General features: G+C 44.9%; 1 protein-coding gene across 6 annotated transcripts in view; it reads left to right on the plus strand.

Annotated features, from left to right (window-relative positions):
- The window catches only part of ndrg4 (NDRG family member 4), a 195,182-nt gene that overhangs the window by 152,799 nt on the left and 15,154 nt on the right, over window positions 1–27,229 (plus strand). For all 6 annotated transcript variants that reach the window (XM_068049715.1, XM_068049714.1, XM_068049713.1 and 3 more), the window contains 6 exons: window positions 2,023–2,126; window positions 3,647–3,703; window positions 13,142–13,193; window positions 14,810–14,857; window positions 22,034–22,069; window positions 22,645–22,696. In XM_068049715.1, coding sequence (XP_067905816.1) covers window positions 2,023–2,126; window positions 3,647–3,703; window positions 13,142–13,193; window positions 14,810–14,857; window positions 22,034–22,069; window positions 22,645–22,696 — 349 coding nt within the window. The remainder of the gene's footprint in view (window positions 1–2,022; window positions 2,127–3,646; window positions 3,704–13,141; window positions 13,194–14,809; window positions 14,858–22,033; window positions 22,070–22,644; window positions 22,697–27,229) is intronic.

Below are 27,229 nucleotides of genomic sequence, written 5' to 3' on the forward strand. Positions count from 1 at the left end.
GATATTGATCACAAGTCGTGGGAGTCAGTTGCCAGCGATCGCCAGAGCTGGCGGGCAGCCATAAAGGCGGGGCTAAAGTGTGGCGAGTCGAAGAGACTTAGCAGTTGGCAGGAAAAAAGACAGAAGCGTAAGGGGAGAGCCAAATGTGTAACAGCCCTGACAACCAATTTTACCTGCAGCACCTGTGGAAGAGTCTGTCACTCTAGTATTGGCCTTTATAGCCACTCCAGGCGCTGCTCCACAAACCACTGACCACCACCAGGCGCTTATCCATTGTCTCTCGAGACAAGGAGGCCAAAGAAGAAGAAGAAGAACTCCAACCAGCAGAGTTTTCCCCCAGTAATGAGGTCAGGAGCTGAATGGCCCTGGCGGAACCCAAACTGAACATCAGTGAGCAGGTTATTGCTGAGCAAATGCTGCTTGATAACACTGTCCTCGACCCCTTCCATCACTTTACTGATGATCGAGAGTAGACTGATAGGGCAGTAATTGGCTGGGTTGGGTTTGTCCTGTTTTTTGTGGATGTGACATACCTGGGCAATTTTCCACATTGCCGTGTAGATGCCACTGTTGTAGTGTTTTTGGGAATGATTTTAATATATGATGAATCTTGGTTTCGACCCAATGAAGATGTGGAATGAGGTAGACCATGTTGGATTGCATTCGAGCCTAGGAAGAACAAGGGAGAAAATTCAGAGAAGCACCAACCATTGTAATCAGGATGAAACAGGGAGATGAGACAGGTTGAAAACGCAAAGAAGATTTGGATGACAGAAATCACGAGGAGTTCCTTACCAGACAGGAAGGCCCTAAAATTCCATGGGGCTATCATCGGTTATTTCTACGGTTTCTCTGGGGTATTTGCTAGCCTGCTGATAAGGGTAGACTAGCTGTAGTGCCATCAGATTTCAGGGCCCAAGTCTTTTCTACCTTTGCCAAGGTGATAAGAGAGAGACCAGACAAGCCTCTCCATATATGGGAGTTACATTCAAGACTTGGACTTGACAGTGGGTTGAAATGTTGAGAAATAAACTGTTTACCATGAACAAGGAAATCGAGCTTGGAGGTAGCTTTTGAGATGGGGAAGATCAGAGAATTCCAATTGAGATCAGAGGGGATAGGCAAATAATTTCTGTAGATTAAGAAATAATATTGTTGGAGCCATCAATGGCAGAGCATCAAAGGTTGGTTAGACATGGAAAAAGTAATGTTAAAAGAAGCAATATTTTAATTGCTGCATCAAAGGGCATAGAAATATCAAGATATAGTGATTTAGCCATTGAACTAAGACTCTGTGATCTGAAGGAATTTTAATGTATAGAGGAATCACTTGCAAAAGAGTGGCTAGGCTTGGATGTTAAATAAAGGACACCGATATGATCTACGGCTGGCTATGGCTGTCCATGTTCGAGCTCATCCAACTCCAGATGTTCAGCTGGGTGCCATCATTAAATAGAAATTCAGAAATTAGTGTGTGCTCACTCGAAGGCCTGGGTGATGAAGCTCTGGAAACTGTAAAGAACCTATGTTTACATGTTTAATCCCTGGTGTGTGGTGACATCCTGGCCAACATCACTAAAAACAGATTAATGATCTTTACTGTCGGTAGGATCTTGCTGTCTGCAAAATGGCTGCACATTAGCCTATCGAGCAACAAGCTCCACTCTTCAAAGTAATTCATTGTATGTGAAGCATTTTAAGATGTGACCAGCTGTTGTATAAACATAAGTGCTTCTTTTGTTGAATTAGCTGATATGAGGTAGAATGGCCAAATAAGGACAGCAGTTAGCTTCGAGGACCCTGGGCTAGGAGAATGGGGAGGGGTTGAGAGAACAATTAATCAGGTAGGACACCTGTTTCTGATTGCTGACTGATCCAGTACCCTAAGAATGCCCACTTGGGTGAGGTACCACAGACAGAAGCCCCAGCAGAGAATTGATGCTTTCAAGAGGGGAGAAAGCAGGAGGTGGAGTCAGTAGTCAGCAGAGGGGTGTGTAATGGTGTTTCTATCTCCTGTCTCAGGAGGAACTGATGAACAATACGGAACTGGTGCAGAGCCTCCGACAGCAGATAGGAGCTAACGTCAACCAGAGCAATCTGCAGCTCTTCTGGAACATGTACAACAGGTAACACTGTCACAGGCACTTCTCAGTGCAGGCAATACTGTCACAAGCACTCCTCAGTGCAGGTAACACTGTCACAGACAGTCCTCAGTATAGGCAATACTATCACACGTACTCCTCAGTGCAGGCAATGCTGTCACAGACACTCCTCAATACAGGTAACACTGTCACAGACACTCCTCAGAGCAGGCAATGCTGTCACAGACACTCCTCAGTACAGGTAACACTGTCACAGACAGTCCTTGGTGCAGATAGCACTGTCACAGCTACTCCTCAGTACAAGAATACTGTCATAGACAATACAGGTGTCACAGTCACAGACACTCCTCAGTACAATAACACTGTCACAGACACACCGTAATACACTTAATACTGTAATAGGCACTCCTTAATACAGATGATGCTGTCACAGACACTCCTCAGTACAATAACACTGCCACAGACACACCTCAATACACTTAATACTGTAACAGGCACTCCTTAATACAGATGATGCTGTCACAGACACTCCTCAGTACAATAACACTGCCACAGACACACCTCAATACACTTAATACTGTAATAGGCACTCCTTAATACAGATGATACTGTCACAGACACTCCTCAGTACAACAACATTGTCACAGACACTCTTCCATACAATAACACTGTCATAGACACTCCTCAGTACAATAACACTGTCACAGACACTGCTCAATATACCTAACACTGTAATAGGCACTCCTTAATACAGCTAACACGGTTACAGACACCTCAGTAGAGATAACACTGTCATACACTCACACCCCAGTACAAGTAACACTGCCACAGGTACACCCCAATAATGGCAACATTGTCACAGATACACCTCAGTACAGGCAATATTGGCTTAAAGTTAGGGCTGAGCAGTGAGGGCTTACTTACCTTGAGCACAAATTTCACCAGAGTGAAATGATAGTAAAAGTTGAAGAATTCTGTTAGTTTTGATCTTGCCTTGGAAAAACTATTGGCTCACATGCATTTAGAGCCATTCTATTTAATAAAATGAGCTTGAGGCTTTGTTTACATTTATAAATTGCATCCATTGTCCAAATTTGAATCTGCTGAAATGACAGTACAGAAACAGGCTGTTCAGTCCATTATGCCGGTCCTTTGACTGGACCAGTTCACTCCAGTTTCCTGCTTGCAGTTTTGCTGGTCTGACCTTGTAAATTTCTGTTTGATGTAACAGCAGATCAGCACTGGCACTGCTCTGTTCGAGTGCAACTAAAACTTCGGAGCTTTACTAGTTTATCTCGCAGTCTCCGGCTGTGTTTCACAATCTTTCAGCTGAGATTACATAGAGGGCACAGTTGTCAGCAGATCCTGCGTTCTCTCAGTGGGGAGGAAAGCACAAGCTAATCCCCCATGAGTCAGCCTGCACCCCGATAAAAATCCATGGCTCAGGGCGTCCCACGTCCACTTTTGAAGAAATGAAAATGGAACCAAAGTATGACTCATATTTAAAAATAATAATTGCCTGAACAGCTGCTTCTTCTCCACAGTCGCAGGGATCTGGAAATGAACAGACCTGGAACAGTAGCCAATGCAAAGACCCTGCAGTAAGTATTCACCTCTTCGGATTATCATCCTCTCCAACATTGCAGTCTGTCTACATTGGTGTTTTGTATCGCCATGAAATGCCAAAACATTGAATCATTCCTTATGCTTACATCCTGGTCTATTTCTGTTCTGGTGTGAACATCCCTGTCACTAGCCCCAATATGAAGGGGGAACATCCCTTTCACTAGCCCCAGTTTAAGGGGGAATATCCCTGTCACTGGTCCCAGTTTAAGGAGGAATATCCCTGTCACTGGCCCCAGTTTAAGGGGGAATATCTCAGTCACTGGCCCCAGTGTGAAGGGGAAATATCCTATCACTGGCCCCAATGTTAAGGGGGAATATCCCTGTCACTGGCTGCAGTGTAAGGGGGAATATCCCTCTCACTGGCCCCAGTGTAAGGGGGAATATCTCAGTCACTGGCCCCAGTGTGAAGGGGAAATATCCTATCACTGGCCCCAAAGTGAAGGGGAAATATCCCTGTAACTGGCCCCAGTGTGAAGGGGGAATATCCCTGTCACTGGCCCCAGTGTAAGGGTGAGTATTCCGATCACTGACCAGAATATGAGGGGGAGTATTCCAGACACTGACTCCAGTGGGAGGGAGAATATCCCATCATTGGTCCCGGTGTAAGGGGGAATATCCCATCACTGGCCCCAATGTGAGGGGGAATATCTCATCATTGGCCCCAATGTGAAGGGAAATATCCCTGTCACTGCCTCAGTGTAAGAGTGAGTAATCCGGTCACTGACCCCAGTTTGAGGGGAAATATCCCTGTCACTGGCCCAAATGTAGGGAAAATATCCTTGTTACTAGCCCCAGTGGGAGCAGGAATATTGCTGTCACCCCAGTATGAAGGGAAATTATCACTCTTTAATATTATCTCCTCCCTCTCCTGTTTATGTCCAGGACATGTCTCTCATGTCTCTCCTAATCTCTGCCATGTCTGTGTTATCTAAAATGCCTCTGTGTCCATCATGTGCACATTTTGGTTGCCTTTCCAGACCTGAGCCCATTACTTCTATCTCCGTTCTTTTATCCCTCTTAGTCTCCCAGTCACGTAACCTTTCATTTTTCCCCTCTTGGTAACTTTACTCCACCACAACCCACCACTTCACCTGTTGCTTTCCCAGACTTGGATCTCTCTTGGATAACCCCACAGCTACCCTCTGTGCCTCTCCCACCATTCTGCAGTGGGCACATCAAGGCACCATTGCTCCCTTCTGACTAGCAGCATTGAACTGCTCCATCCTCCTCTCACCAGTGTTTCTGGCTAGTGTACCCAGTTGAGGCTAACCTCACCAATCTCGTTCTTGTCCCCCTTGGTCTCTGTCAGCAGAATAACAATCACCATCCTTCTCTGCATCTTCCTCCAGAATCGCTATTCACTCTTAAACATGGTCCTTGCTGTCCATGACCTTAGTGTGGATCTTTCCCCTTAATGAAACCTCCCTACTTGGCTGTAGTTTCCACCACATGGTCTACCCAAACCGCTTCATCACCTAATCACACTTGATCTCTCCCCCTGCATCTCTGGTACCTTCTCCTTTGAGCACCTCCATTGTTCCAACCCTTTAGACTTTCTTTTAAAATCCTCATTTTCTACAGCCCTGAACATCTCCTAGTCCTCAGTGATTTCAGTCTTCATCTCAGCTCCCCATGTCCTCTCTCCTCTGAGTTGACTGCTCTCCAGTGTTTCCTAAACCTTTCTTCTATCTAAACTATCCTACATCCACAACCTTGCATTCTCCCGTGGCCGCTCTGCTTTAATGGTGTCTATCACAGACAAGGCCACCTCTGCCACTTGTATCCCTCACCATCTCTCAAGCTCACTTCCTTCTGCATGTGTTGCTGAAAAGAAAATCTCCTCCCAAGTCATAATTACACTTTCAAGTTGCCAACTGCTTAGCCTCCAGCGATCCTCCACTCACCACAATGCTTACCGTCATTACAGCACAAAAGGAGGCCGTGCGGCCCATCAAGTCCACGCTGGCTCCTGTAGAGCAATCCACTGCTGCAGCAATTGATCTGCTGAATCACTCCCTCACCTTCACCTTGTCTCCGGTAAAATCTTTACTCTCTCCCACCCTGCTTGATCCCTTTGGTATGGACCCATCTTTTCTCCCTCAAACCCAAGAGGTATAGACATGAGTGTTGTCTGGTGCACAAGTAGTTGAGCCATTCTTCACCAGATCTGTTTGGACCACATTGTGCCTCACTCTCCTAGAAAAACTGTGAACTTTTTCAGGATCATCATGGAATGCAAATATAACCCCCGGCTTCTTTTCTCCACTACCATGCATCTCTTTAAACCCCTCTCTTCAGCTCCTCCCTGCTCCCACCCTCACCTGTGACAATAAATATGGTGAGCTCAAAGACTTTTCTGTCACTAAGATTGAGACCATCCATTCTCTGCTACTTTCTCCTTTCCCCAGCCTTAGCCATGAATACCCATTTTTCTCCAGATTTTTTCCTTTCTCCCACGAAGCCCTCTCTGATCTCATCTTGTCCATGAGATCCACCTCCTGGTCCCTTGACCCCCATTCCCACTAAACTGCCTCCACCCAACTTCCATATGCTTGCTGGCATTGTAAACAGTTTTCACTCCTCAGATACTGTTCCCCTCCCTTTCAAAACTGCCATCATCACCCCCTCAAAGAAAACAATCTCAACCCATCTGTCTTGCAAACCCCTGGCCCATCATCCAGCTACCTTTCCTCTCCAAAGTCTTTAAATCTGTTGTCACCTCCTAAATGCCTATTCATCTTTAATGAAATTCCATGTCTGAATCTCTCCAATCAGATTTCTTTCCCTACCACAGCACCAAAATGGGTTTAACCAAAGTAATGCATTACATCCTCTATGACTGCAATTTTGATACCTGTTGGAACTGCTTTCTTGTTCTAATTTGTTTTGTGACTTTAAACACCAGAGTCCACAGACATCAGTTGTAACAAACACAGAATCAGGTCCTAAATAAGCTTATGATTACATGATTCTTTATTGAGTTCATGATTCACTATAAGAACTCAGCTACATCACACTCCACAATCCAATGTGACTACAACATACAGCATACAACATACAAAACTCTTATACCAATTCTACCTTTGTTTGCTACATTTCATGTATTCTACCACTAAATCACAATATATTAAAATACACACAAAAATGGCATCAGATTAACAACAGGAACCCATGAAGGTACACTTAGCCCATCTCAACCTCTTCTAATCACCCTGGTACCATGGTTATATGGTCCACTTAAGCTGTTCAATCACTTTATTGCTATAAACACAGTGACCAGACCAACTTCTGCACAGAACGTCAAGACATAGATGAATGACCTTTGCACATTCCTTTAATTCCTCATCCTGGCCTTAAGCCTGCTTCACAAAGCATCCCTGCTCAGCAAAGCTGAAAACTCTATTAACTGTGCTGATCCCACAAACAGCCCAAGACATTGAGGTACATGGGTAGTGTGAACCCACATTCCCACAATGCACACCTCTCCACAGCCTTTGTCAGGCTTGACCACACCATCCTCCTCCAATGCCTCTCCTCTATAGTTTGGCTCAGAGAGACTGCCCTCACAAAGTTCCACTTTTTCCCTATCCAATCATAGCCAGAGCATCTCCAGCAATGGCTTCTCTTTCTGCATTCCACTCCCCCCCCCCCCCCCCCCACCCATCATTACCACTGGTGTCTTCTAAGGATCAGTCCTCCTCTTCCTCTGCTTCCTCTTCCATATCTATCTATGTATCCTTGGTGACATCATCCACAGACATGGGGTCAGCTTCCAAACAAACATACTAATGACACCCAGCTCTACCTCTGAACCAAGCCCCAAGTGCCTCTGTGTTGTTAAACTGTTTGTCCAACATCCAATTCTTGGATGAGCTGCAACTTACTCCAGTTAAACACTGGGAAGACAGAAACCATCGTTTTCAGCCCCTTGCCACAAATGGATTCCATCCCTGCCCCAACACTATCTTTGGTTGAACCAGACTGTTTGCAACCCTTGGTGACCTCATCAACCCTGAGCTGAGCTTCCAACACCATATCCTCTCCATCACAAAGACCAGCTACTTCAATTTCAGCCAAAACCATCCCCCTCTATCCCTCAGTCCATTTCCTGCTAAAACTTGTGTGTGTGTCACCTCCATACTTAACTAATCTAATACTCTCCTGGCTGACCTCCCATTCTCCATAAACATTAGTTCATCAAAAACTTTGCTGCCTGTATATGACTCTGTCCTCACTGACCTATAATAGCTCCCAGTCCCCCAATGCCTCCAAATTAAAATTCTCATCATCAAGTTTAACTTAATTCATAGCCTTAACTGTCCTGAACCCTGTAACCTCCTTTAGCCCTACAGTCCCCCAGAACTCTCTTCCTCCGACTCTGACATTTTGTGCGTTTGCCACACCATTGACAGCTGTGACTTCAGTCACCCAGGTTCAGTGCTCTGGAATTCCCTGCCTAAGTAGCTTAACCTCTTCACCTCCCTCTCCTGCTTTAAGACCCTCCTAAAACCTCACCTCTTTGACCAGCCTGTTGATAAAGTCTTCCAGTATTTTCTTCTTTGGCTCAGCATTGATTTACTTCTGATTACACCTCTGTGTTTTTGGAGATAAAAGGTACTCTGCACATGCAAGTTACATGAAGAGGGCTATCCCATCATTGACCCAGTATTGGAAGGAACAACCTTACCATTGCTCCCAAATTGTGATTAACTGACCTTGATATTGTCCTCAGTGTGAAGGGCAATGACCCTTGCACCAACCCTCATGTGGGAGTGAATGACCCTGTTATTGGCCATTCCTCCATATCACTCACCTGCACCACACACCCGCCACACCACCGCTCCACAAGTGTTCCTATCCTCAATGGTGGAGGAGCCCAGCACATCAGTGCAAAAGGAAAGGCTGAAGCATTTGCATCCATCTTCAACCAAAAGTGCTGAGTGGATGATTCATCTCGGCCTCCTCCTGAGGTCCTGCATCACAATCTTCAGCCAATTTGATTCACTCCACGTGATATTAAGAAACAGCTGAAGGCACTGGATACTGCAAAGGCTATGGGTCCTGACAACATCCCGACTGTAATACTGAAGACTGTGCTGCAGAACTGGCCGTGCCCCTAGCCAAGCTGTTCCAGTACAGCTACAACACTGGCATTCACCCGAAAATGTGGAAAATTGCCCAGGTATGTCCTGTACACAAAAAGCAGGGCAAATCCAATCCAGCCAATTACCACCCCTTCAGTCTACTCTCGATTATCAGCGAAGTGTTAAAGGTGTCGTCAGCAGTGCTATCAAGCTCCATTTAAGCAGCAACAACCTGCTCACTGATGCTCAGTTTGGGTTCCACCAGAGCTCCTGACCTCATTGCAGCCTTCGTCATAACAGGGACAAAAGCACTGAATTCAAGAGGTGAAGTGAAACTGATTGCCCTTGATATCAAGGCAGCATTTGACTGGCATCAAGGAGCCTAGCCAAGTTGAAGTCAATGGGAATCGGGGAAAAACTCTTCACTGGTTGGAGTCATACCTAACACAAAGGAAGATGATTGTGGTTGTGGAGGCCAATCATCTCAGTTCCCCAGGGTGGTGTCCTAGGCCAACCATCTTCAGCTGCTTCATCAATGACCTTCCCTCCATCATAAGGTCAGAAGTGGGGATGTTCACTGATAATTACACAATGTTCAGCACCATTCACAATACTGATACTGAAGCAGACGGAGTCCATATGCAGCAAGACCTGGACAACATTCAGGCTTGGGCTGATAAGTGGCAAGTAAGATTTACGCCATGCAAGTGCTAGGCAATGACCAGCTCCAACAAGAGAGAATCTGACCACCTCCCCTTGACATTCAAAGGCATTACCATTGCTGAATCCCCCACTATCAATATCCTGAGGGTTACCATTGGCCAGAAACTGAACTGGAGCAGCTACATAAGTACTGTGGCTACAAGAGCAGGTCAGAGTTTGGGAATTTTGTGGCGAGTAACCCACCTCCTGACTCTCCAAAGCCTGTCCACCATCTACAATGCCCAAGTCAGGAATGTGATGGAATACTTTCAACTCTCTTGGATGTGTGCTGCTCCAACAACACTCAAGGCACTCGACACCATCCAGGACAAAGCAGGCTGCTTCATCGGCACCCCATCCACCATCTCAAACATTCACTCCCTCCACCACTGATGCACAGTGGCAGCAGTGCGTACCATATACAAGATGCATTGCAGCAACTCACCACGCCTCCTTTAACAGCACCTTCCAAACCTGTGACCTCTTCCACCTAGAAAGACAAGGGCTTTAGATGCGTGGAACACCACCATCTGCAAGTTCCCTTCCAAGCCACACACCATCCTGTTTCGCCCGAGGCGGGAGGAGTGCACTGTCTTTTTCAGTTCCACTTCTTCACAGGTCACAACATATATTTAAATGTTTAGCTAGATACTGATGAGGTCAGTCATATACTTTTTATCTCTGAATAAAATACACCAACCAGGTTTGTTTAATAAACAACAAAATTATGAGTTTATTATAAAACCAGTAATGAAGTAAAGCATTAACACACTGATTGAAATGTGAAAGTTCCCTTTTTACCTCAGCCCCCACCGCTCCCACCACACTCACGCACACACACATTAACTGAAAAATAAAGAGATTTTCACTTTAGAGCTCTGTTACCAAAAAAAAAAGTTTTAAAAAAATACTTTGGCCAAATACTTGCTAATTCTTGAAGAAAAAAGAGAAGCTATGGAAAGATGTCAGGTGTCCCTTTTTTTGTCTGGCGTCTGGGTATACGATGGCGGCTGACTGGGAACCTTTTCTGGAGCAATTCATTCAGGCGGTGTCGAGGATTTATCTGGCTCATTTTTCCAGCGTCTCAGGAGAAATGCAGCATTAGGGTTTTAGTTCCCACACATTTGATACACAGGGTTTCTCTGTGACAGGTGGAAAGAGATGAGTTGACACACTGGACCTCTCAGGGTTCCTTAGAGAGGTGCAAGAAAGATGAGCTGGGGGGTTTCTTTCTCCTTGGCAGGCAAAACACCAACTGTCTTCAAAACAATTCATACCCCAACACATGGTCCAAAGCGAAACCAAAAACAATATCTCAAGAGTCAGGCCTCCTGACCCCTATAAATCTTGACCTGTCACTTCTCTGTAAATATCTCCCCCAAGTCAAAAAGCTCTTGCTAGGTATTTACCTGAAGACAGGTGACTTCCAATAAATGTTGTTTTCAAACCAGACCACTGTGTCCTTTCAATGATCCCAGTGAAAAAAACACCACCAAGTATTTATAAAATCTTCAGCCCTCCAAAAAAAAAATCCATTTCCACAATTCAAACATGAGTCCTCAAATAAATACCCAACAAAAAACATAGAAGCACCATCACAACAATTCGAACTTGGAAATATATCGCCGTTCTTTCACTGTCACTGGATCAAAATCATGGAACTCCCTCCCAAACAGCACTGTGGGTGTACCTACACCAGATGGACTGCAGCAATTCAAGAAGGCAGCTCACCACCACCTTCTCAAGGGCAATAGGAATGGGCAACAAATGCTGACTTGGCCAGTGACACTCATCCCATGAAATGAATGTAAAAAATTTCAATTTGACTGCGATACTCTGTCTTTTCCATATTCTGTGGATTTGCTTGTTTCCCCTATTTCTCTATTAGTTCTGTAAATTAGTTCTGATATTCATATGAAAGCACAGTGCCGGAAGGCTTAATGCAATCCATTCAGATACAGTGTATAGAGTGGAAAGGCACCAAATCTGCTCACTTCTTGTGCATTGAGAGAGCTCCTTCCTGAACAAAGGTTTAATCAGCTGGCATCACCCTGGCCACTCTCCTATTCTTTGTGGAGGGTTTCAGTTGGGCAGCAGCTTGATTCCTTGTCCATTTTGAGGCAGGGAATGCTGCCAAATGACATGGAAGTAAGAATGAAAGTAGCTTGAAAATGGGAACAAAATGCAAGAATTAGTGAGTTGTAGTGCGGAATTTTATTGATGCGCTGCACATCACAGCGGCGTGCTTTTAACTCGGCGGCCTTCAGGAGCGGAAGCGCCGCCGCTGAGCCCTGAAGATATTACGCATGGAGGCTCATTTAAATGGAGGGGGTGGAGCAGCTGCTCCCGATGACATAGAGGGAGTGGCCGCCACGTCCCTGGCAATGGCGTCCGGCGCCACTGCACAGGCGCAGCGCCATTTTTAAAGGGCTTCAAGCCCTTAGCATAGATTTGAATTTTTAAAGGTTTAACACTGGTCAGTTTATTTAAAAACATATTAAAAGCTGGAGGCCCTTTCCCAACCCCCACAATAGTTTTTAAATTGGCTGATATGAATAAAATCTAGTTCAATCCCAACCCGAACCTCCCCCCCCAACCTCTTTACATTTGCCCTTCAACCCCTTCCCATCATCCCCACAGTCAATAAGAATTGATTTTCCTGCTCCCCCCACCCCTGCCCTGATAATTTCAGTCCTCCTCCCTCCCCACTAGTGTCTCACCTCGGAACTCTGAACGGAGTTTCAAAGGCACACGAGTTGCGGCTGGTGGCTGTAAAATTGGAGTGGGACAGCCGCCGGGACCAGGTAAGTTAATTAACATTTTCTTTCATTAATTTATATATTTAAATGAAGGCCCCACCGCTGAGTGGCGGGGGGCCACACTGAGGTCCCACCGCCGCCGATAAAACGCGGCAGGGCCTTCTTGGCGTCGGGCGTTGAGGCGGGCCTCTCTCGGCAGAATTTTATAGGCCCCCCCACCACGATCCCTGACGTCAAGAGGCTGCTGGTAAAATTCAGCCTGTACTGTGAGTGATAGTTGCTGTTGGTGCAACATATTGACCTCATGAGACAAAGTAAATACATTGAGATACTCTGAGGAAATAAGGAACTCTCCTTCCAAGGGAAATCAGAGATTGCGAACTTTCGAAAGATGCACCTACCAAATTCTGGGCAGCTGGTCACAGTGGGACTTCAGTCATGTGTGACCTTGTCAATGAATTGTACACAGACTGTATGAAAGATAATAGTTTTTGAAAGAGTGAGACTCCTAAGTTTATTCCTCTTTAATCTTCACATGCCAAAGCCATCCTTCACCGATAGCCTGGGTGAGTGAGCTGCTTCCTGAACCATATGTATCCAACTCTGAGGTGCACAAAGGTGATCTGTAGAGAGACCCTCTGATTAGTCCTTTCCTCTTTTTGCTCCCTACATCTGGGCCAGCTCCCCATTTCGATATGGCAGAACATGGGCTAAGTGTGAGTGGGAGCCCTCACTTCAATACTTTGATCCCTTTCAAGTACTCCACGTACCATCATAATGAGAAATGACTTCACAGACATGGGGCATTGACTGATGCTAGGCTGTCTGTGAACTTTTGAATGCAAACTGATAGTCCGTTGTGTTTCAGGTGTCCAGTGATGCTGGTGGTGGGGGACAATTCTCCAGCAGAGGAAGGAGTGGTGAGTATGGACAGGAACTCTGCATTGCACTCAGTGGCTGGGGTCAATTGCAGGGTATTTTCTCCACATTCATCTCCTTCTTTAAGAAAGACAAACCATCGCTAATTGTGCTGGCTAATTATGAAAAGCTAGAAACTCTGGAAAACTGCATTCACAAGTTAATTATGGGGGAATTCTATCCATTGGTGCAACCACTTGGGCGATGGTTACTCTTCACTTTTCTGGCATGGGTTCTATATCCTCTCTCAGTCTCTTCCATTACAAATCTGAGCACTGCTACTGATGTCTCTTTCCCTTAACTCTTCATACATGGCTGGGTTATGTATGACATTGTTCTGCTCGGTTCATACAGGCCTTAATCTGGTTGTTTTTAAATGGATTAAGTCCTCAACTAAAAGAGTGCTAATATTTTGTCTGCTATTATTGCCAAATTACATTGAAGCTTCTAAATAACTGTTGGAGAAATTCAGATTATGCCAAATTGTTGAACAAATTTTCCTGACTCAGACCTTGAGAATAAACACTTTATTGCATGATATCATGGGGTGCACACCTTTCCTAAGTGTGGTCCAGTGCCACTCCACCGAACAAAGGAAAATCCACAACAGATATACAGTTACTCAGCCCATCCTGGCTGGACATAATCCAATCATAACGGTTATTGATTACATACATTACACATATTACCAATTAGATTACTCATTAGGCATCGTGTGGCTACGTGATCAGCTCATGCAAGCCCCCTGATCATCTTGTGATGTTTCCTTCTACCTTTATCAAGCTTGCATTCCTGAGTGCTTCGTGCAGTCTGCAGTTACACTGATAAGAGGGGCCCTGCTTGGTGTTTGTGCTAAGCCGTACCATGCTCAAGGCTGCAAGCTAACTAACTTGTCCCACAATGCCTTGGGCAAATACTCCATTTTGTAACAATATGTGGCTATACTTTCAACTTGTATATGAGTGTGTATATATATATATATATATTCACTAGGATTATATTAATCTACTTACTCAAATAACAGTTATAGAAGCAAAAGCTCAGCAAAACTGCTACCACAATAACATTATAATTATCCTTAGTCCAATTGGATAAAGATTTGGAGCATGACATCCAGAACAATCAGTTATGTGTTACTCTCGTGTAATATACATAGGTCGATACATAGGTCTCCCATGGTGTTACTCACAATGAGATGTACGGGATGTTGTTTTATCATAATAGACTTGTTATCGACAAAGTGTGATGGAGAAATTATGACGGGGAAATGTTACAGGACATTAGTGATACTTGCAGGAACTGGGTGCTACTTGCAATGTTTTTAATTTACTATTTTGCGTGTGGCTACAAACTGACCCAGAACAATCAGAAGACAACTGAGAGTGAGGAAAGAAGTGCCCTGGTTGATGTGAGAAGTGGCACAGTACGTGTACTATGATGATTTCCTCCGGTTAGCATTTCTAGCAAAATTGCATTTATTCTTTTTGACCCACCAATGCTGCCCAGAGGAAACTTTCATGAATATATGTACAATGCAGGTGACATATTGACCACATCAGTTCTTCCTCATTTTATCATTCAGCATGGTTTTATGCTAATACTGCTTTCTCATTCCCAGGTGGAATGCAACTCCAAGCTGGACCCAACTCAGACAACTTTCCTTAAGGTATTGAAAACCCTCGACAAGCTGAAATCTCACACAAATCGGGGTTATTTCCATTTAAAAATATCAGAGAGCGACCAATCTCTTCACAATTGATTTAAATTAGCCCAGATTAGTATCTAAATTGTAGCACAGATGTGATTACTTGCTGAGTTCATTGCCCTCTTATCCTCCCTAAATCACTCCCTCCATGTAAACTTTCCAACCCATATTCAAGGCCACCCCCTTGACCTTGCCGTCTCACGTGGTCTTACTAGTCCCATTGTATCAATTACAGATAAGGCCTTTTCTGATCACTTCCTTGTATCAGTCATCACCCACATCCCCCTTCCATGCCCCAACCCTACTGCCTTCTGAATCTGTCTCTGGAAAAAGCTATCTCCCAATTCACTTACAGCTGCACTTTCAGGATCCCAATTCTCTGTTGCCACAACATTTCTGCAGCTACTGATTTGCTCAACCGCACCCTCACTTCCACGTTTGATGCCCTAGTCCCCAATAAAACCATTACTCTTTCTCACCCTGGCCATTTCCCCTGGTATGGCCCTTAAGTACAAGGGACACAGACTTGAAAAGATAAAGTAGACAACGGGTTTAGCCATCCACTGCCACTTAAAACACTATCTGGTTCTGCTTTCGTCTGCTGAAACTGCTCACTATTCCAGGATCATTCTGGAATGTACATATAACTCCCATCTTCTTTTCTCTACTGCAAACCAACCCCTCTCCCCTGTCCCCTCCACCCTCACCTCCAACAATAAGTGCGAGGAGCTCATAGACTTCTTTGTCAATAAGATCAAGACCATCTGATCAGCTGCCTCTGCCATGACCCTCCCTTCCACTAGCCCACTGGCCAAACTTTCTCCAATGCTCCACCTCTGCCTTAGCCCTGAACTTGCCTTTTTCTGTACTATCTCTCATGTCCTCTCTAAGCTCATCTTGTCCATGAGATCCATCTCCTGTTCCATCGATCCTATTCCCACTAAACTGCTGACTACCCAACATCCCTTCCTCATCCCCATGTTAGCCAATATTGTTAACAGTTCTCTCTCTCTTCAGGTGTTGTCCCTCTCTCCTTTAAACCTGCTGTCATCAAAAGCACCAAACCTTGACCCCACCAACCTTGCAAACTCCCGTCTCATCTCCAATCTCCCTTTCCTCTCCAAAGTCCTTGAACAGGTTGTTGCCTCCCAAATCCATTCCTATCTTTCCCAGAACTCCATGTTTGAATCCCTCCAATCAGGTTTCCTCCCCTTCCACAGTACCAAAACAACTCTCATCTAAGTCACAAATGACATCCTGTGTGACTATGACAAAGATAAACTTTCCCTCCTCGTCCTTCTTGACTTGCCAGCAGCCTTTGACATGGTTGATCACACCATACTCCTCCAATGCCTCTCCACTGTTGTCCAGCTGGGTGGGACTGCTCTCATCTGGTTCCATCCTTATCTATCTAATCGTAGCCAGAGAATCACTTGCAATGGCTTCTCTTCCCACTCTTGCACCTCACACCACACCTCTGGTGTCCCCCAAGGATCTATCCTTGGCGCCTCTTATTTCTCATCTAAATGCTGCTCCTCGGCGACATCATCCAAAAGCAGTGTCAGTTTTCACATGTATGCTGACGAGTCTGAGCTCTACCTCACCACCATCTCTCTCGACTCCTCCATTGCTGCTAATTATCAGACTGCAGAAATTTCCTCCAATTAAATATTGGGAAGATTGAAGCCATTGTTTTTGGTCCCTGTTCAAACTTCGTTCCCTGGCTACCGTCTCCATTCCTCTCCCTGGCAACAGACTGAGATTAAACCAGTCTATTCGCAACCTTGGTGACCTCATTTTTGTGTCACGACTAAGACTGCCTATTTCCACTTCTGTAACTTCGCCTGTCTTCGCCCCTGTATCAGCTCATCTACTGTTGAAACCCTCATTCATGCCTTCATTACCTCTAGACTGGACTATTCCAATGCACTCCTGACTGGTCTCCCACATTCTAACCTCCGTAAACTTGAGGTCATCCTGTGACTTAACTCATACCAAGTCCCGTTCACCTTTCATCTCTGTGCTTGCTGACCTACATTGTTCCTAGTTGAGCTTAAAATTCTCATCCTTGTTTTCAAATCCCTCCATGGCCTCGCCCCTCCCTATCTCTGTAATCTCCTCCAGTCCCACAAGCCTCCAAGATATCTGCACTCCTCTAATTCTGACCTCTTGAGCATCCCCAATTTTAATCGCTCCACCATTGGTGATTGCGCCTTCAGTTGCCTAGACCCTAAGCTCTGCAATACCCTCCCTACACCTCTCCTCCTCTCTACCTCACTTGCCTCCTTTAAGACACTCCTGAAAATCTACTTCTCTGACCAAGCTTTTAGTCATGTGACCTGAAATCTCCTCATGTTGCTCAGTGTCATTTTGTTTTACACTGCTCCTACAAAAAGCCTAGGGATATTTTATTACATGAAAGGTGCTATAGAAATATAAGTTGTTGTTGATGTAAAGGTGCAAGATAGTTAGGTGGGATGGTTCTAACTTCACAAAAATATTCTTTTTTTTTGTCTTTGGGATATGGGTGACACTGGCAAGGCAGCATTTATTGCCTATTCTTTGATGCCCTGTGGGCATTACGAGTCAAGCATGTAGACTAGGCCAGGAAAGGGTCACTGGTTCCTTTTCCTGATGGACATTAATGAACCAGAATTTTTTTAACAACAATCCAGCAGCTTTTACGGCCACTTTTTCTGGTGCCAGTCCATAAATTACCAGATTTATTGAATTCATTTTCATAACTTGCCATGGTGGGATTTAAAAACACAAGGAGCCCCTGAATAATCATCCTACTTGCCAAGGTAGATAGTTTTATGTAACGAACGCAGTCCTAGTTCCTCTAGTGGCTCAGTTGGTAGTTGCAGCTCTCAGTTTGCTGAGCCACTGGAACAGAAAGGAACCCAGATTCTAAATCCTGTCTGTGCTGAATTACTTGATTTTAGGTGGGATGATGGGAAAAGTACAACAATTGGTTTTAGTGCTTCTTGATTAGGGAGGTGGCACAGTCAGCCAATTGCTATCCATTGGGACTTGCTGCAAGTGCATGTAAAGGTGAGGAGAGAATTGGACTTAACTATGAAACCCTCTGCAGCTGAATAGCCTGCTGAATTAAGTAAGGGACTGGAGGGCATTCAGTACCCATAGTACCTCAGCATGGAGTCAATGCCTTAGGAAGAGGTGGGAAAATTGGATCCAAAAGAAGAATGTAGACCCATGTGAGGCAGATTTGAGAAGCCTTCATTTGTAATAAATAATGTCTTAAAGTTATCACTCACCCCAGGGGAGGGTGAGTCGTTTGGGGTTGAGTTAGATGCTGAGGTTTCTGGTTTCACGTACACACTGGATATCATTCACTTTGCTCTAACCTCATGCTGACTGTTAAACATTATGGGCTGGATTTAGTATGGCCGTCAAGGGCGGGATGGTTGGCAGTGGGTGGCTGCGGAGAATCGCAACGCAGCCACCCGCACGGAAATCTGCCATCGTGACGTCGGTTCCGGATTTTGTCAGTGGTGGGAAAGCACAATCGCAACGCTGTTGTCGCAATGCAACAGAAACCTATTTAAATTGCTTAGATGCTGATTTAAATGAATTTTAATATAATTAGAAGCAATGTTATGTCCGAAGGTCGATTCTGTGAACGGCTGGCGACACTGACGTGCCTCCGGTTTCACGACCAGTGAAATCTGGTGGCACAAAGGCAAGAGGGCACACTGAAGTGTGCACTGCAGCCTAGGGGAAGATAGGGGTTTGGAGGCCTTTGTGGGAGCACTTTGCTGGAGGGCTGTGCAAAGGGGTCCTTGGTTGCTTGAGGGCTCTGTAAAGGGGTTTGGGTTAGCGGGAGCTCTGCAACAGGGTGAAATCTGCAATTGTGAGGGGGTCCGTATGAGGTAGGCAAACAGCTGTGTGCTGGGTCTGTGTGAGCACACAGCTGGAACAGAGGTTGGGCCTTCACAGAGGTTAGGGCGGCACAGTGGCGCAGTGGTTAGCACCGCAGCCTCACAGCTCCAGGGACCCGGGTTCGATTCCGGGTACTGCCTGTGTGGAAGTTCTCCCTGTGTCTGCGTGGGTTTTCTCTGGGTGCACCGGTTTCCTCCCACAAGCCAAAAGACTTGCAGGTTGATAGGTAAATTGGCCATTATAAAAATTGTCACTAGTATAGGTAGGTGGTAGGGAAATATAGGGACAGGTGGGGATGTTTGGTAGGAATATGGGATTAGTGTAGGATTAGTATAAATGGGTGGTTGATGTTCGGCACAGACTCGGTGGGCCGAAGGGCCTGTTTCAGTGCTGTATCTCTAATCTAATCTAATCTTCATTTAGGCAGGGATCTGAGATCTGTGAGTGGCCACGCTGACATAATTTCCACTTGCTCTTGTACCAAGGCAGGAGGCCAAGTTAGTAGAGGAATGTGCAAAGGAGGCAGCAGATAACTTCACAACGAATCATTTACAGCCATCCTGGTGTGTTTTTTAAAATTTGTTTTGTGGAATGTGGGCGGCACTGGCCAGGCCAGCATTTATTGCCCATCCCTAATTGCCCTTGAGAAGGTGGTGGTGAGCTGCCTTCTTGAACCACTGCAGTCAATGTGGCTTAGGTACAGCCATAGTGCTGTCAGGAAGAGAGTTCCAGGATTTTGATCCAGCAACAGTGAAGAAACAGCAATATATTTCCAAGTCAGGATGGTGTGTGGCTTAGAGGTGGTGAATGGGGTGCCGATCAAGCAGGCTGCTTTGTCCTGGATGGTGTCGAGCTTCCTGAGTGTTGGTGGAGCCACATTCATCCAAGAGAGTGGTGAGTATTCCTGACTTGTGCCTTGTCGATGGTGGACAGGCTTTGGGAAGTCAGGAGTTGGGTTACTTGCTGCAGACTTCCTAATCTTTGACCTGCTCTTGTAGCCACAGTAGTTATGTGGCTTCTCCAGCTCAGTTTCTGGTCAATGGTAACCCCCAGGTTGTTGATAGTGGGGGATTCAGCAATGGTAATGCCGTTGAATGACAAGGGGAAATGGTTAGATTATCTCTTGTTGGAGATCATCATTGCCTGGCACTTGTGTGCTATGAATGTTACTTGCCATTTATCAGCCCAAGCCTGAATGTTGTCCAAGTCTTGCTGCATATGGACGTGGGCTGCTTCAGTATCTGAGGAGTTGTGAATGGAACATCGTACAATCATCAGCGAATATCCCCACTTCTGACCTCATGATGGAGGGAAGTTCATTGATGAAGCAGCTGAAGATGATTGGGCCTATGACACTACCCTGAGGAACTCCTGCAGCAAAGATGATTGGCCTCCAACAATCACAACCATCTTCCTTTGTGCTAGGTCCATTCACAGAGAGTGAACTAAAGTCTCACCTAAATGACAGAGCTCTGTTACGTCCTTACCATTTATGGTCCCTGTCTTGCGTGTGGATGGGCAATGTGTGCTGCTAGTGCCCATGGGAGAGCCTTTGTTAATGGAGGCTCTCATCACATGGACATGTTAACGAGGGCTGTGTTCACATTGGCATAGCCCTAAGACGGAAGAGTGAGGTCTACATCTCACAATTAAGGAATAAAGGCGCACAACTTTCAAACAATCAACCCTAAACATTTTAATAAAGCATCTTTTAATTATTTAACAGGAAAGGTATAATCCAAACCCATGAAACCCTAAGTGTGGCTATGTGCTCTTTTTAAAATGTTTGCGGGTGCTCCTACAAGGTGTGATCTCTGTGGCAGCAGCTGGACTAGAGGCAGGCTGCTGGTCAGGCTGCTCTTTGGTCTGTGATGACTTTGGCGGGCGTCCTCTGGCTGCTTGAGGCCTGGAGGGACCCGACTGCCTGGGGGTATGCTAGACTGGTGCAGGACTCTCCTCAGGCGTCATGACTGCTGGAGTCTGTGCTTACTGGCGGAGGGGCTAAGAAGCCAATGTCCAAACTCCGAGTGCCCTGGAGGAGCCCCCAAGTGTGGCTATCAGCCTCTCTTCCTCCCTTTGAAGGCTGTCTTGATCCTCCCTGATCATCAGAGAAGGACCAGGAGCAGCAGAATCATCTGGGCTCATGTTGCTTCTCTCGCTTTGTCACTACTGCTTTGAGCACATGGCCAAAAGGCCAAGCCTTTCCCTTGCAGCCAGGAGGAGAATCTGCAGGGGCCCACCATGTGACTTTGTTCTGCCATTGTCTTCTGCCTTTTTTGGGGTTCTGGGGGGATACAGTAGGACAGAGTTGTATGCTGCACCATTTCCAGGACAGTAATGAATGCAGGGCTGGCAGGCCTTTAAATATGGTACCAGCACCTGCTCTGGAGTCATCTGAGGCTGTAATCAATGAATTCCACAAAATCAGACAATTATAGGCCTCCTTCATTCCAGAGATTCATTCCAATCTTATTCATCCAACAGATCCAGGAAATATGTGCCTCATTCATTCACCAGAAACAGACAATCATAGGCCCCATTCATTTCAGAGAGCTACACAATGATGGACTTCATTTGTTCAGCAGAACCAGGCATCATTCATTAAACAGAGCCAAATGATTATGTCAGATACTCACACTGGGCAAGGGATATTCATCAACAGTTCACAAAGTCACAGGAGAGACAGTCAGCAATGTCAGGCAATTGTGGGCCACTCACCCAACAAATTGGACAATTAACCAACAATCTAAACTGCAATTAGACATTCACCCTATTAGTGGATACTCTCACAACCAGCCCAGACTGCTATGGGACACTCATTCATCCTTGAGATGGGCCATTGACCCCATGGAGCCAAACTACCATGGGACACATTCTAAAAAGCCCATATTTTCAAGGGACAGGCATCTAATCCAATCACATAGTAATGGGACACTCGCCCAGCAGAGCCATGCAGATTGGAGGAATAGATAGGCCACCTTGTTTTTTTGATGGAAACTGATAGATCATAGTTCTGCGTCGCAGTTACACAACGAAGTAGGTGGAATATGCTGTTGGGAATTTCTAGAACATTAAATCATAGAGTTTCTGCCCAAAAGTTAACGTCCATACCTGAATGTTGCTGTGAGCTCTGGGCAGCACTGAAAAATTATAACTTAGTTGTTGAAAAATTTAGCAGAAGACTAATGTAACCTCTCCCTCTGTGGTAATGTCCAACTGTGTTTTATTTTTCAGATGGCTGACTCTGGTGGTCTGCCCCAGATCACGCAGGTTGGTAGTTCACAAACTGTGCCTGGATTCTCATATAGACAGGGTTTTTGTCTACCCAACATCCCAGCTTGAAATAGGTGGAAGCTGTTTTACCTCGAGTCAGAAGACTGGGCTCAAGCTCCAGGAATTAAGAATATAACACACAAACAAAGTTTGTGCCAATGTTATGGTGGGGTAGTTGGACAACCCTGGTGGACAACCCTGGCCATAACTCAGTGCATGATAGAAAATTAAGTCACGTATGTATCTGTCTGCTTATTCCAATGATTCAGATGTTAAAAATGGCAAAATTTATAGAAGATCTAGGAGTTCTCCCAAAGTCCTGGCCTACATTCCTCCCTCCAGGAAATATAGCAGACCAATCGGTCATTTGGCACTATGCTGATTATGCAATTTTGCTGGTGCAGAATGGTGCCATGTTTTTCGATAACAGCACTCACTACACCCCATTGTGTGAAACATTTTAAGATGTCTTGATGCAATCAGGGGGTGTTGTATTTTATTTATTTATCATTTTATGTTGAATGTCCTCAGGCTGTATTGTTTTTTTCAGTTTGTGTGTTTTGTTCTAACAGCCTGGAAAACTGACAGAGGCCTTCAAGTACTTTCTGCAGGGCATGGGCTACAGTAAGTATCGGAAGAGCCAGAGCGCGCACGTGCGCACACACACAAACGCACACACATAGGCTTACTATGCAAGGCTGAGTGTGAATGTGTTTCATATTCTCTTTAGGTTTATTTACTAAGACAATATCTAAATCCAGCCAGAGTGCATACTCAACTCATACTGGCATGTTGCTTGGTTCCATCTCACAGTGAGATTGTGTTCACCATGGTGTTTACTCAGAGAGATTGTGCTCACTATGGTGTTTACTCACAGTGAGATTGTGTTCACCATGGGGTTTACTCACAGAGATTGTATTCACTATGGGGTTTATTCACAATGAGATTGTGTTCACGATGGGGTTTACCCAGAGATTGTGTTCACCATGGTGTTTACTCACAGTGAGATTGTGTTCACCATGGAGTTTGCTCACAGAGATTGTGTTCACCATGGTGTTTACTCTCAGTGAGATTGTGTTCACCATGGTGTTTGCTCACAGAGATTGTGTTCACCATGGTGTTTATTCTCAGTGAGATTGTGTTCACCATGGTGTTTACTCTCAGTGAGATTGTGTTCACCATGGTGTTTACTCACAGTGAGATTGTGTTTAGCATCGGGTTTCCTCACTGAGATTGTTTTCACCATAGGGTTTACTCACAATGAGATTGTGTTCACGATGGGGTTTACCCAGAGATTGTGTTCACCATGGTGTTTACTCACAATGAGATTGTGTTCACCATGGAGTTTGCTCACAGAGATTGTGTTCACCATGGTGTTTATTCTCAGTGAGATTGTGTTCACCATGGTGTTTACTCACAGTGAGATTGTGTTTAGCATCGGGTTTCCTCACTGAGATTGTTTTCACCATAGGGTTTACTCACAATGAGATTGTTTTCACCATAGGGTTTATTCACAATGAGATTGTGTTCACCATGGTGTTTACTCAGAGAGATTGTGTTCACCATGGGGTTTACTCACAATGAGATTGGTTCACCATGGTGTTTACTCACAGAGATTGTGTTCGCCATGGTGATTATTCATGGTACAATTGTGTTCACCATCGGGTTTACTCACAATGAGATTGTGTTCACCATGCTGTTTATTCACAGTTAGGTTGTGTCCCCCATGGGGTTTATTCACAGTTAGATTGTGTTCACTATGGTGTTTACTCACAATGAGATTGAATTCACCATGGGGTTTATTCACAGTGATTGTGTTCACCATGGTGTTTACTCACAGTGAGATTGTGTTCACCATGGTGTTTACTCACAGTGAGATTGTATTCTCCATCGGGTTTACTCACAATGAGATTGTGTTCACCATGGTCTTTACTCACAGTGAGATTGTGTTCACCATGGTGTTTACTCACAGTAAGATTGTGTTCACCATGGTGTTTACTTACAATGAGATTGAATTCACCATGGGGTTTATTCACAGTGATTGTGTTTACCATGGTGTTTACTCACAGTGAGATTGTGTTCACCATAGGGTTTACTCACAATGAGATTGAATTCACCATGGGGTTTACTGACAGTGAGATTGTGTTCACCATGGTGTTTACTCACAGTGAGATTGAATTCACCATGGGGTTTATTCACAGTGATTGTGTTCACCATGGTGTTTACTCACAGTAAGATTGTGTTCACCATGGTGTTTACTCACAATGAGATTGAATTCACCATGGGGTTTACTGACAGTGAGATTGTGTTCACCATGGTGTTTACTCACAGTGAGATTGAATTCACCATGGGGTTTATTCACAGTGATTGTGTTCACCATGGTGTTTACTCACAGTGAGATTGTGTTCATCATGGTGTTTACTCACAGTGAGATTGTATTCTCCATCGGGTTTATTCACAATGAGATTGAATTCACCATGGGATTTACTGACAGTGAGATTGTGTTCACCATGGTGTTTACTCACAGTGAGATTGTGTTCACCATGGTGTTTACTCACAGTGAGATTGTGTTCATCATGGTGTTTACTCACAGTGAAATTGTGTTCACCATAGGGTTTACTCAGAATGTGATTGAATTCACCATGGGGTTTATTCACAGTGATTGTGTTCACCACGGTGCTAACTCACAGTGAGATTGTGTTCACCATGGTGTTTACTCACAATGAGATTGGTTCACCATGGTGTTTACTCACAGAGATTGTGTTCGCCATGGTGATTATTCATGGTACAATTGTGTTCACCATCGGGTTTACTCACAATGAGATTGTGTTCACCATGCTGTTTATTCACAGTTAGGTTGTGTCCTCCATGGGGTTTATTCACAGTTAGATTGTGTTCACTATGGTGTTTACTCACAATGAGATTGAATTCACCATGGGGTTTATTCACAGTGATTGTGTTCACCATGGTGTTTACTCACAGTGAGACTGTGTTTACCATGGTGTTTACTCACAGTGAGATTGTATTCTCCATCGGGTTTACTCACAGTGAGATTGTGTTCACCATGGTGTTTACTCACAGTAGGATTGTGTTCACCATGGTGTTTACTTACAATGAGATTGAATTCACCATGGGGTTTATTCACAGTGATTGTGTTTCCCATGGTGTTTACTCACAGTGAGATTGTGTTCACCATAGGGTTTACTCACAATGAGATTGAATTCACCATGGGGTTTACTGACAGTGAGATTGTGTTCACCATGGTGTTTACTCACAGTGAGATTGAATTCACCATGGGGTTTATTCACAGTGATTGTGTTCACCATGGTGTTTACTCACAGTAAGATTGTGTTCACCATGGTGTTTACTCACAATGAGATTGAATTCACCATGGGGTTTACTGACAGTGAGATTGTGTTCACCATCGGGTTTACTCACAATGAGATTGAATTCACCATAGGTTTATTCACAGTGATTGTGTTCACCATGGTGTTTACTCACAGTGGGATTGTGTTCACCATGGTGTTTACTCACAATGAGATTGTGTTCAGCATGATGTTTACTCACAGCGAGATTGTATTCTCCATCTGATTTACTCAAAATGAGATTGTGTTCACCATGGTGTTTACACACAATGAGATTGTGTTCAGCATGGGGTTTATTCACACTGAGATTGTGCTCACCATGGTGTTTACTCACAATAGATTGTGTTCAACATGGGGTTTATTCACAGTGAGATTGTTCACCATGTTGTTTACTCACAATGAGATTGTGTTCACCATGGGGTTTACTCACAGTGAGATTGTGTTCACCATGGGGTTTTTTAACAGTGAGATTGTGTTCACCATGGTGTTTATGCACAATGTGATTGTTCACCATGCTGTTTACTCACAATGAGATTGTGTTCACCATGGTGTTTAATTACAGAGATTGTGTTCATCATGGGGTTTACTCACAGTGAGATTGTGTTCACCATACTCTTTACTCACAGTGAGATTGTGTTCACCATGGTGTTTACTCACAGACTGTGTTCATCATGGGGTTTACTTACAAAGAACAAAGAACACTACAGCACAGGAACAGGCCATTCGGCCCTCCAAGCCTGCGCCGATCTTGATGCCTGCCTAAACTAAAACCTTCTGCACTTCCGGGGTCTGTATCCCTCCATTCCCATCCTATTCGTGTATTTGTCAAGATGCCTCTAAACGTCTCCATGGTACCTGCTTCCACCACCTCCCCCGGCAACAAGTTCCAGGCACTCACCACCCTCTGTGTAAAGAACTTGCCTCGCACATCCCCTCTAAACTTTGCCCCTCTCATCTTAAACCTATGTCCCCTAGTAACTGACTCTTCCACCCTGGGAAAAAGCTTCTGAATATCCACTCTGTCCATGCTGCTTATAACTTTGTAAACCTCTATCATGTCGCCCCTCCACCTCCGTCGTTCCAGTGAAAACAATCCGAGTTTATCCAACCTCTCCTCATAGCTAATGCCCTCCAGACCTGGCAACATCCTGGTAAACCTCTTCTGTACCCTCTCCAAAGCCTCCACGTCCTTCTGGTAGTGTGGCGACCAGAATTGCACGCAATATTCTAAGTGTGGCCTAACTAAAGTTCTGTACAGCTGCAGCATGACTTGCCTATTTTTATACTCTATGCCCCGACCGATGAAGACAAGCATGCCATATGCCTTCTTGACTACCTTATCCACCTGCGTTGCCACTTTCAGTGACCTGTGGACCTGTACGCCCAGATCTCTCTGCCTGTCAACACGCCTAAGGGTTCTGCCATTTACTGTATACTTCCCACCTGCATTAGACCTTCCAAAATGCATTACCTCACATTTGTCTGGATTAAACTCCATCTGCCATTTCTCCGCCCAAGTCTCCAACCGATCTATATCCTGCTGTATCCTCTGACAATCCTCATCACCGTCCGCAACTCCACCAACCTTTGTGTAGTCCGCAAACTTACTAATCAGACCAACTACATTTTCCTCCAAATCGTTTATATATACTACAAACAGCAAAGGTCCCAGCACTGATCCCTGCGGAACACCACTAGTCACATCCCTCCATTCAGAAAAGCACCCTTCCACTGCTACCCACTGTCTTCTATGACCGAGCCAGTTCTGTATCCATCTTGCCAGCTCCCCTCT

This window comes from Heterodontus francisci, chromosome 17 (genome assembly GCF_036365525.1).
Source record: "Heterodontus francisci isolate sHetFra1 chromosome 17, sHetFra1.hap1, whole genome shotgun sequence".
In the NCBI taxonomy this organism is placed as follows: Eukaryota; Metazoa; Chordata; class Chondrichthyes; order Heterodontiformes; family Heterodontidae; genus Heterodontus; species Heterodontus francisci.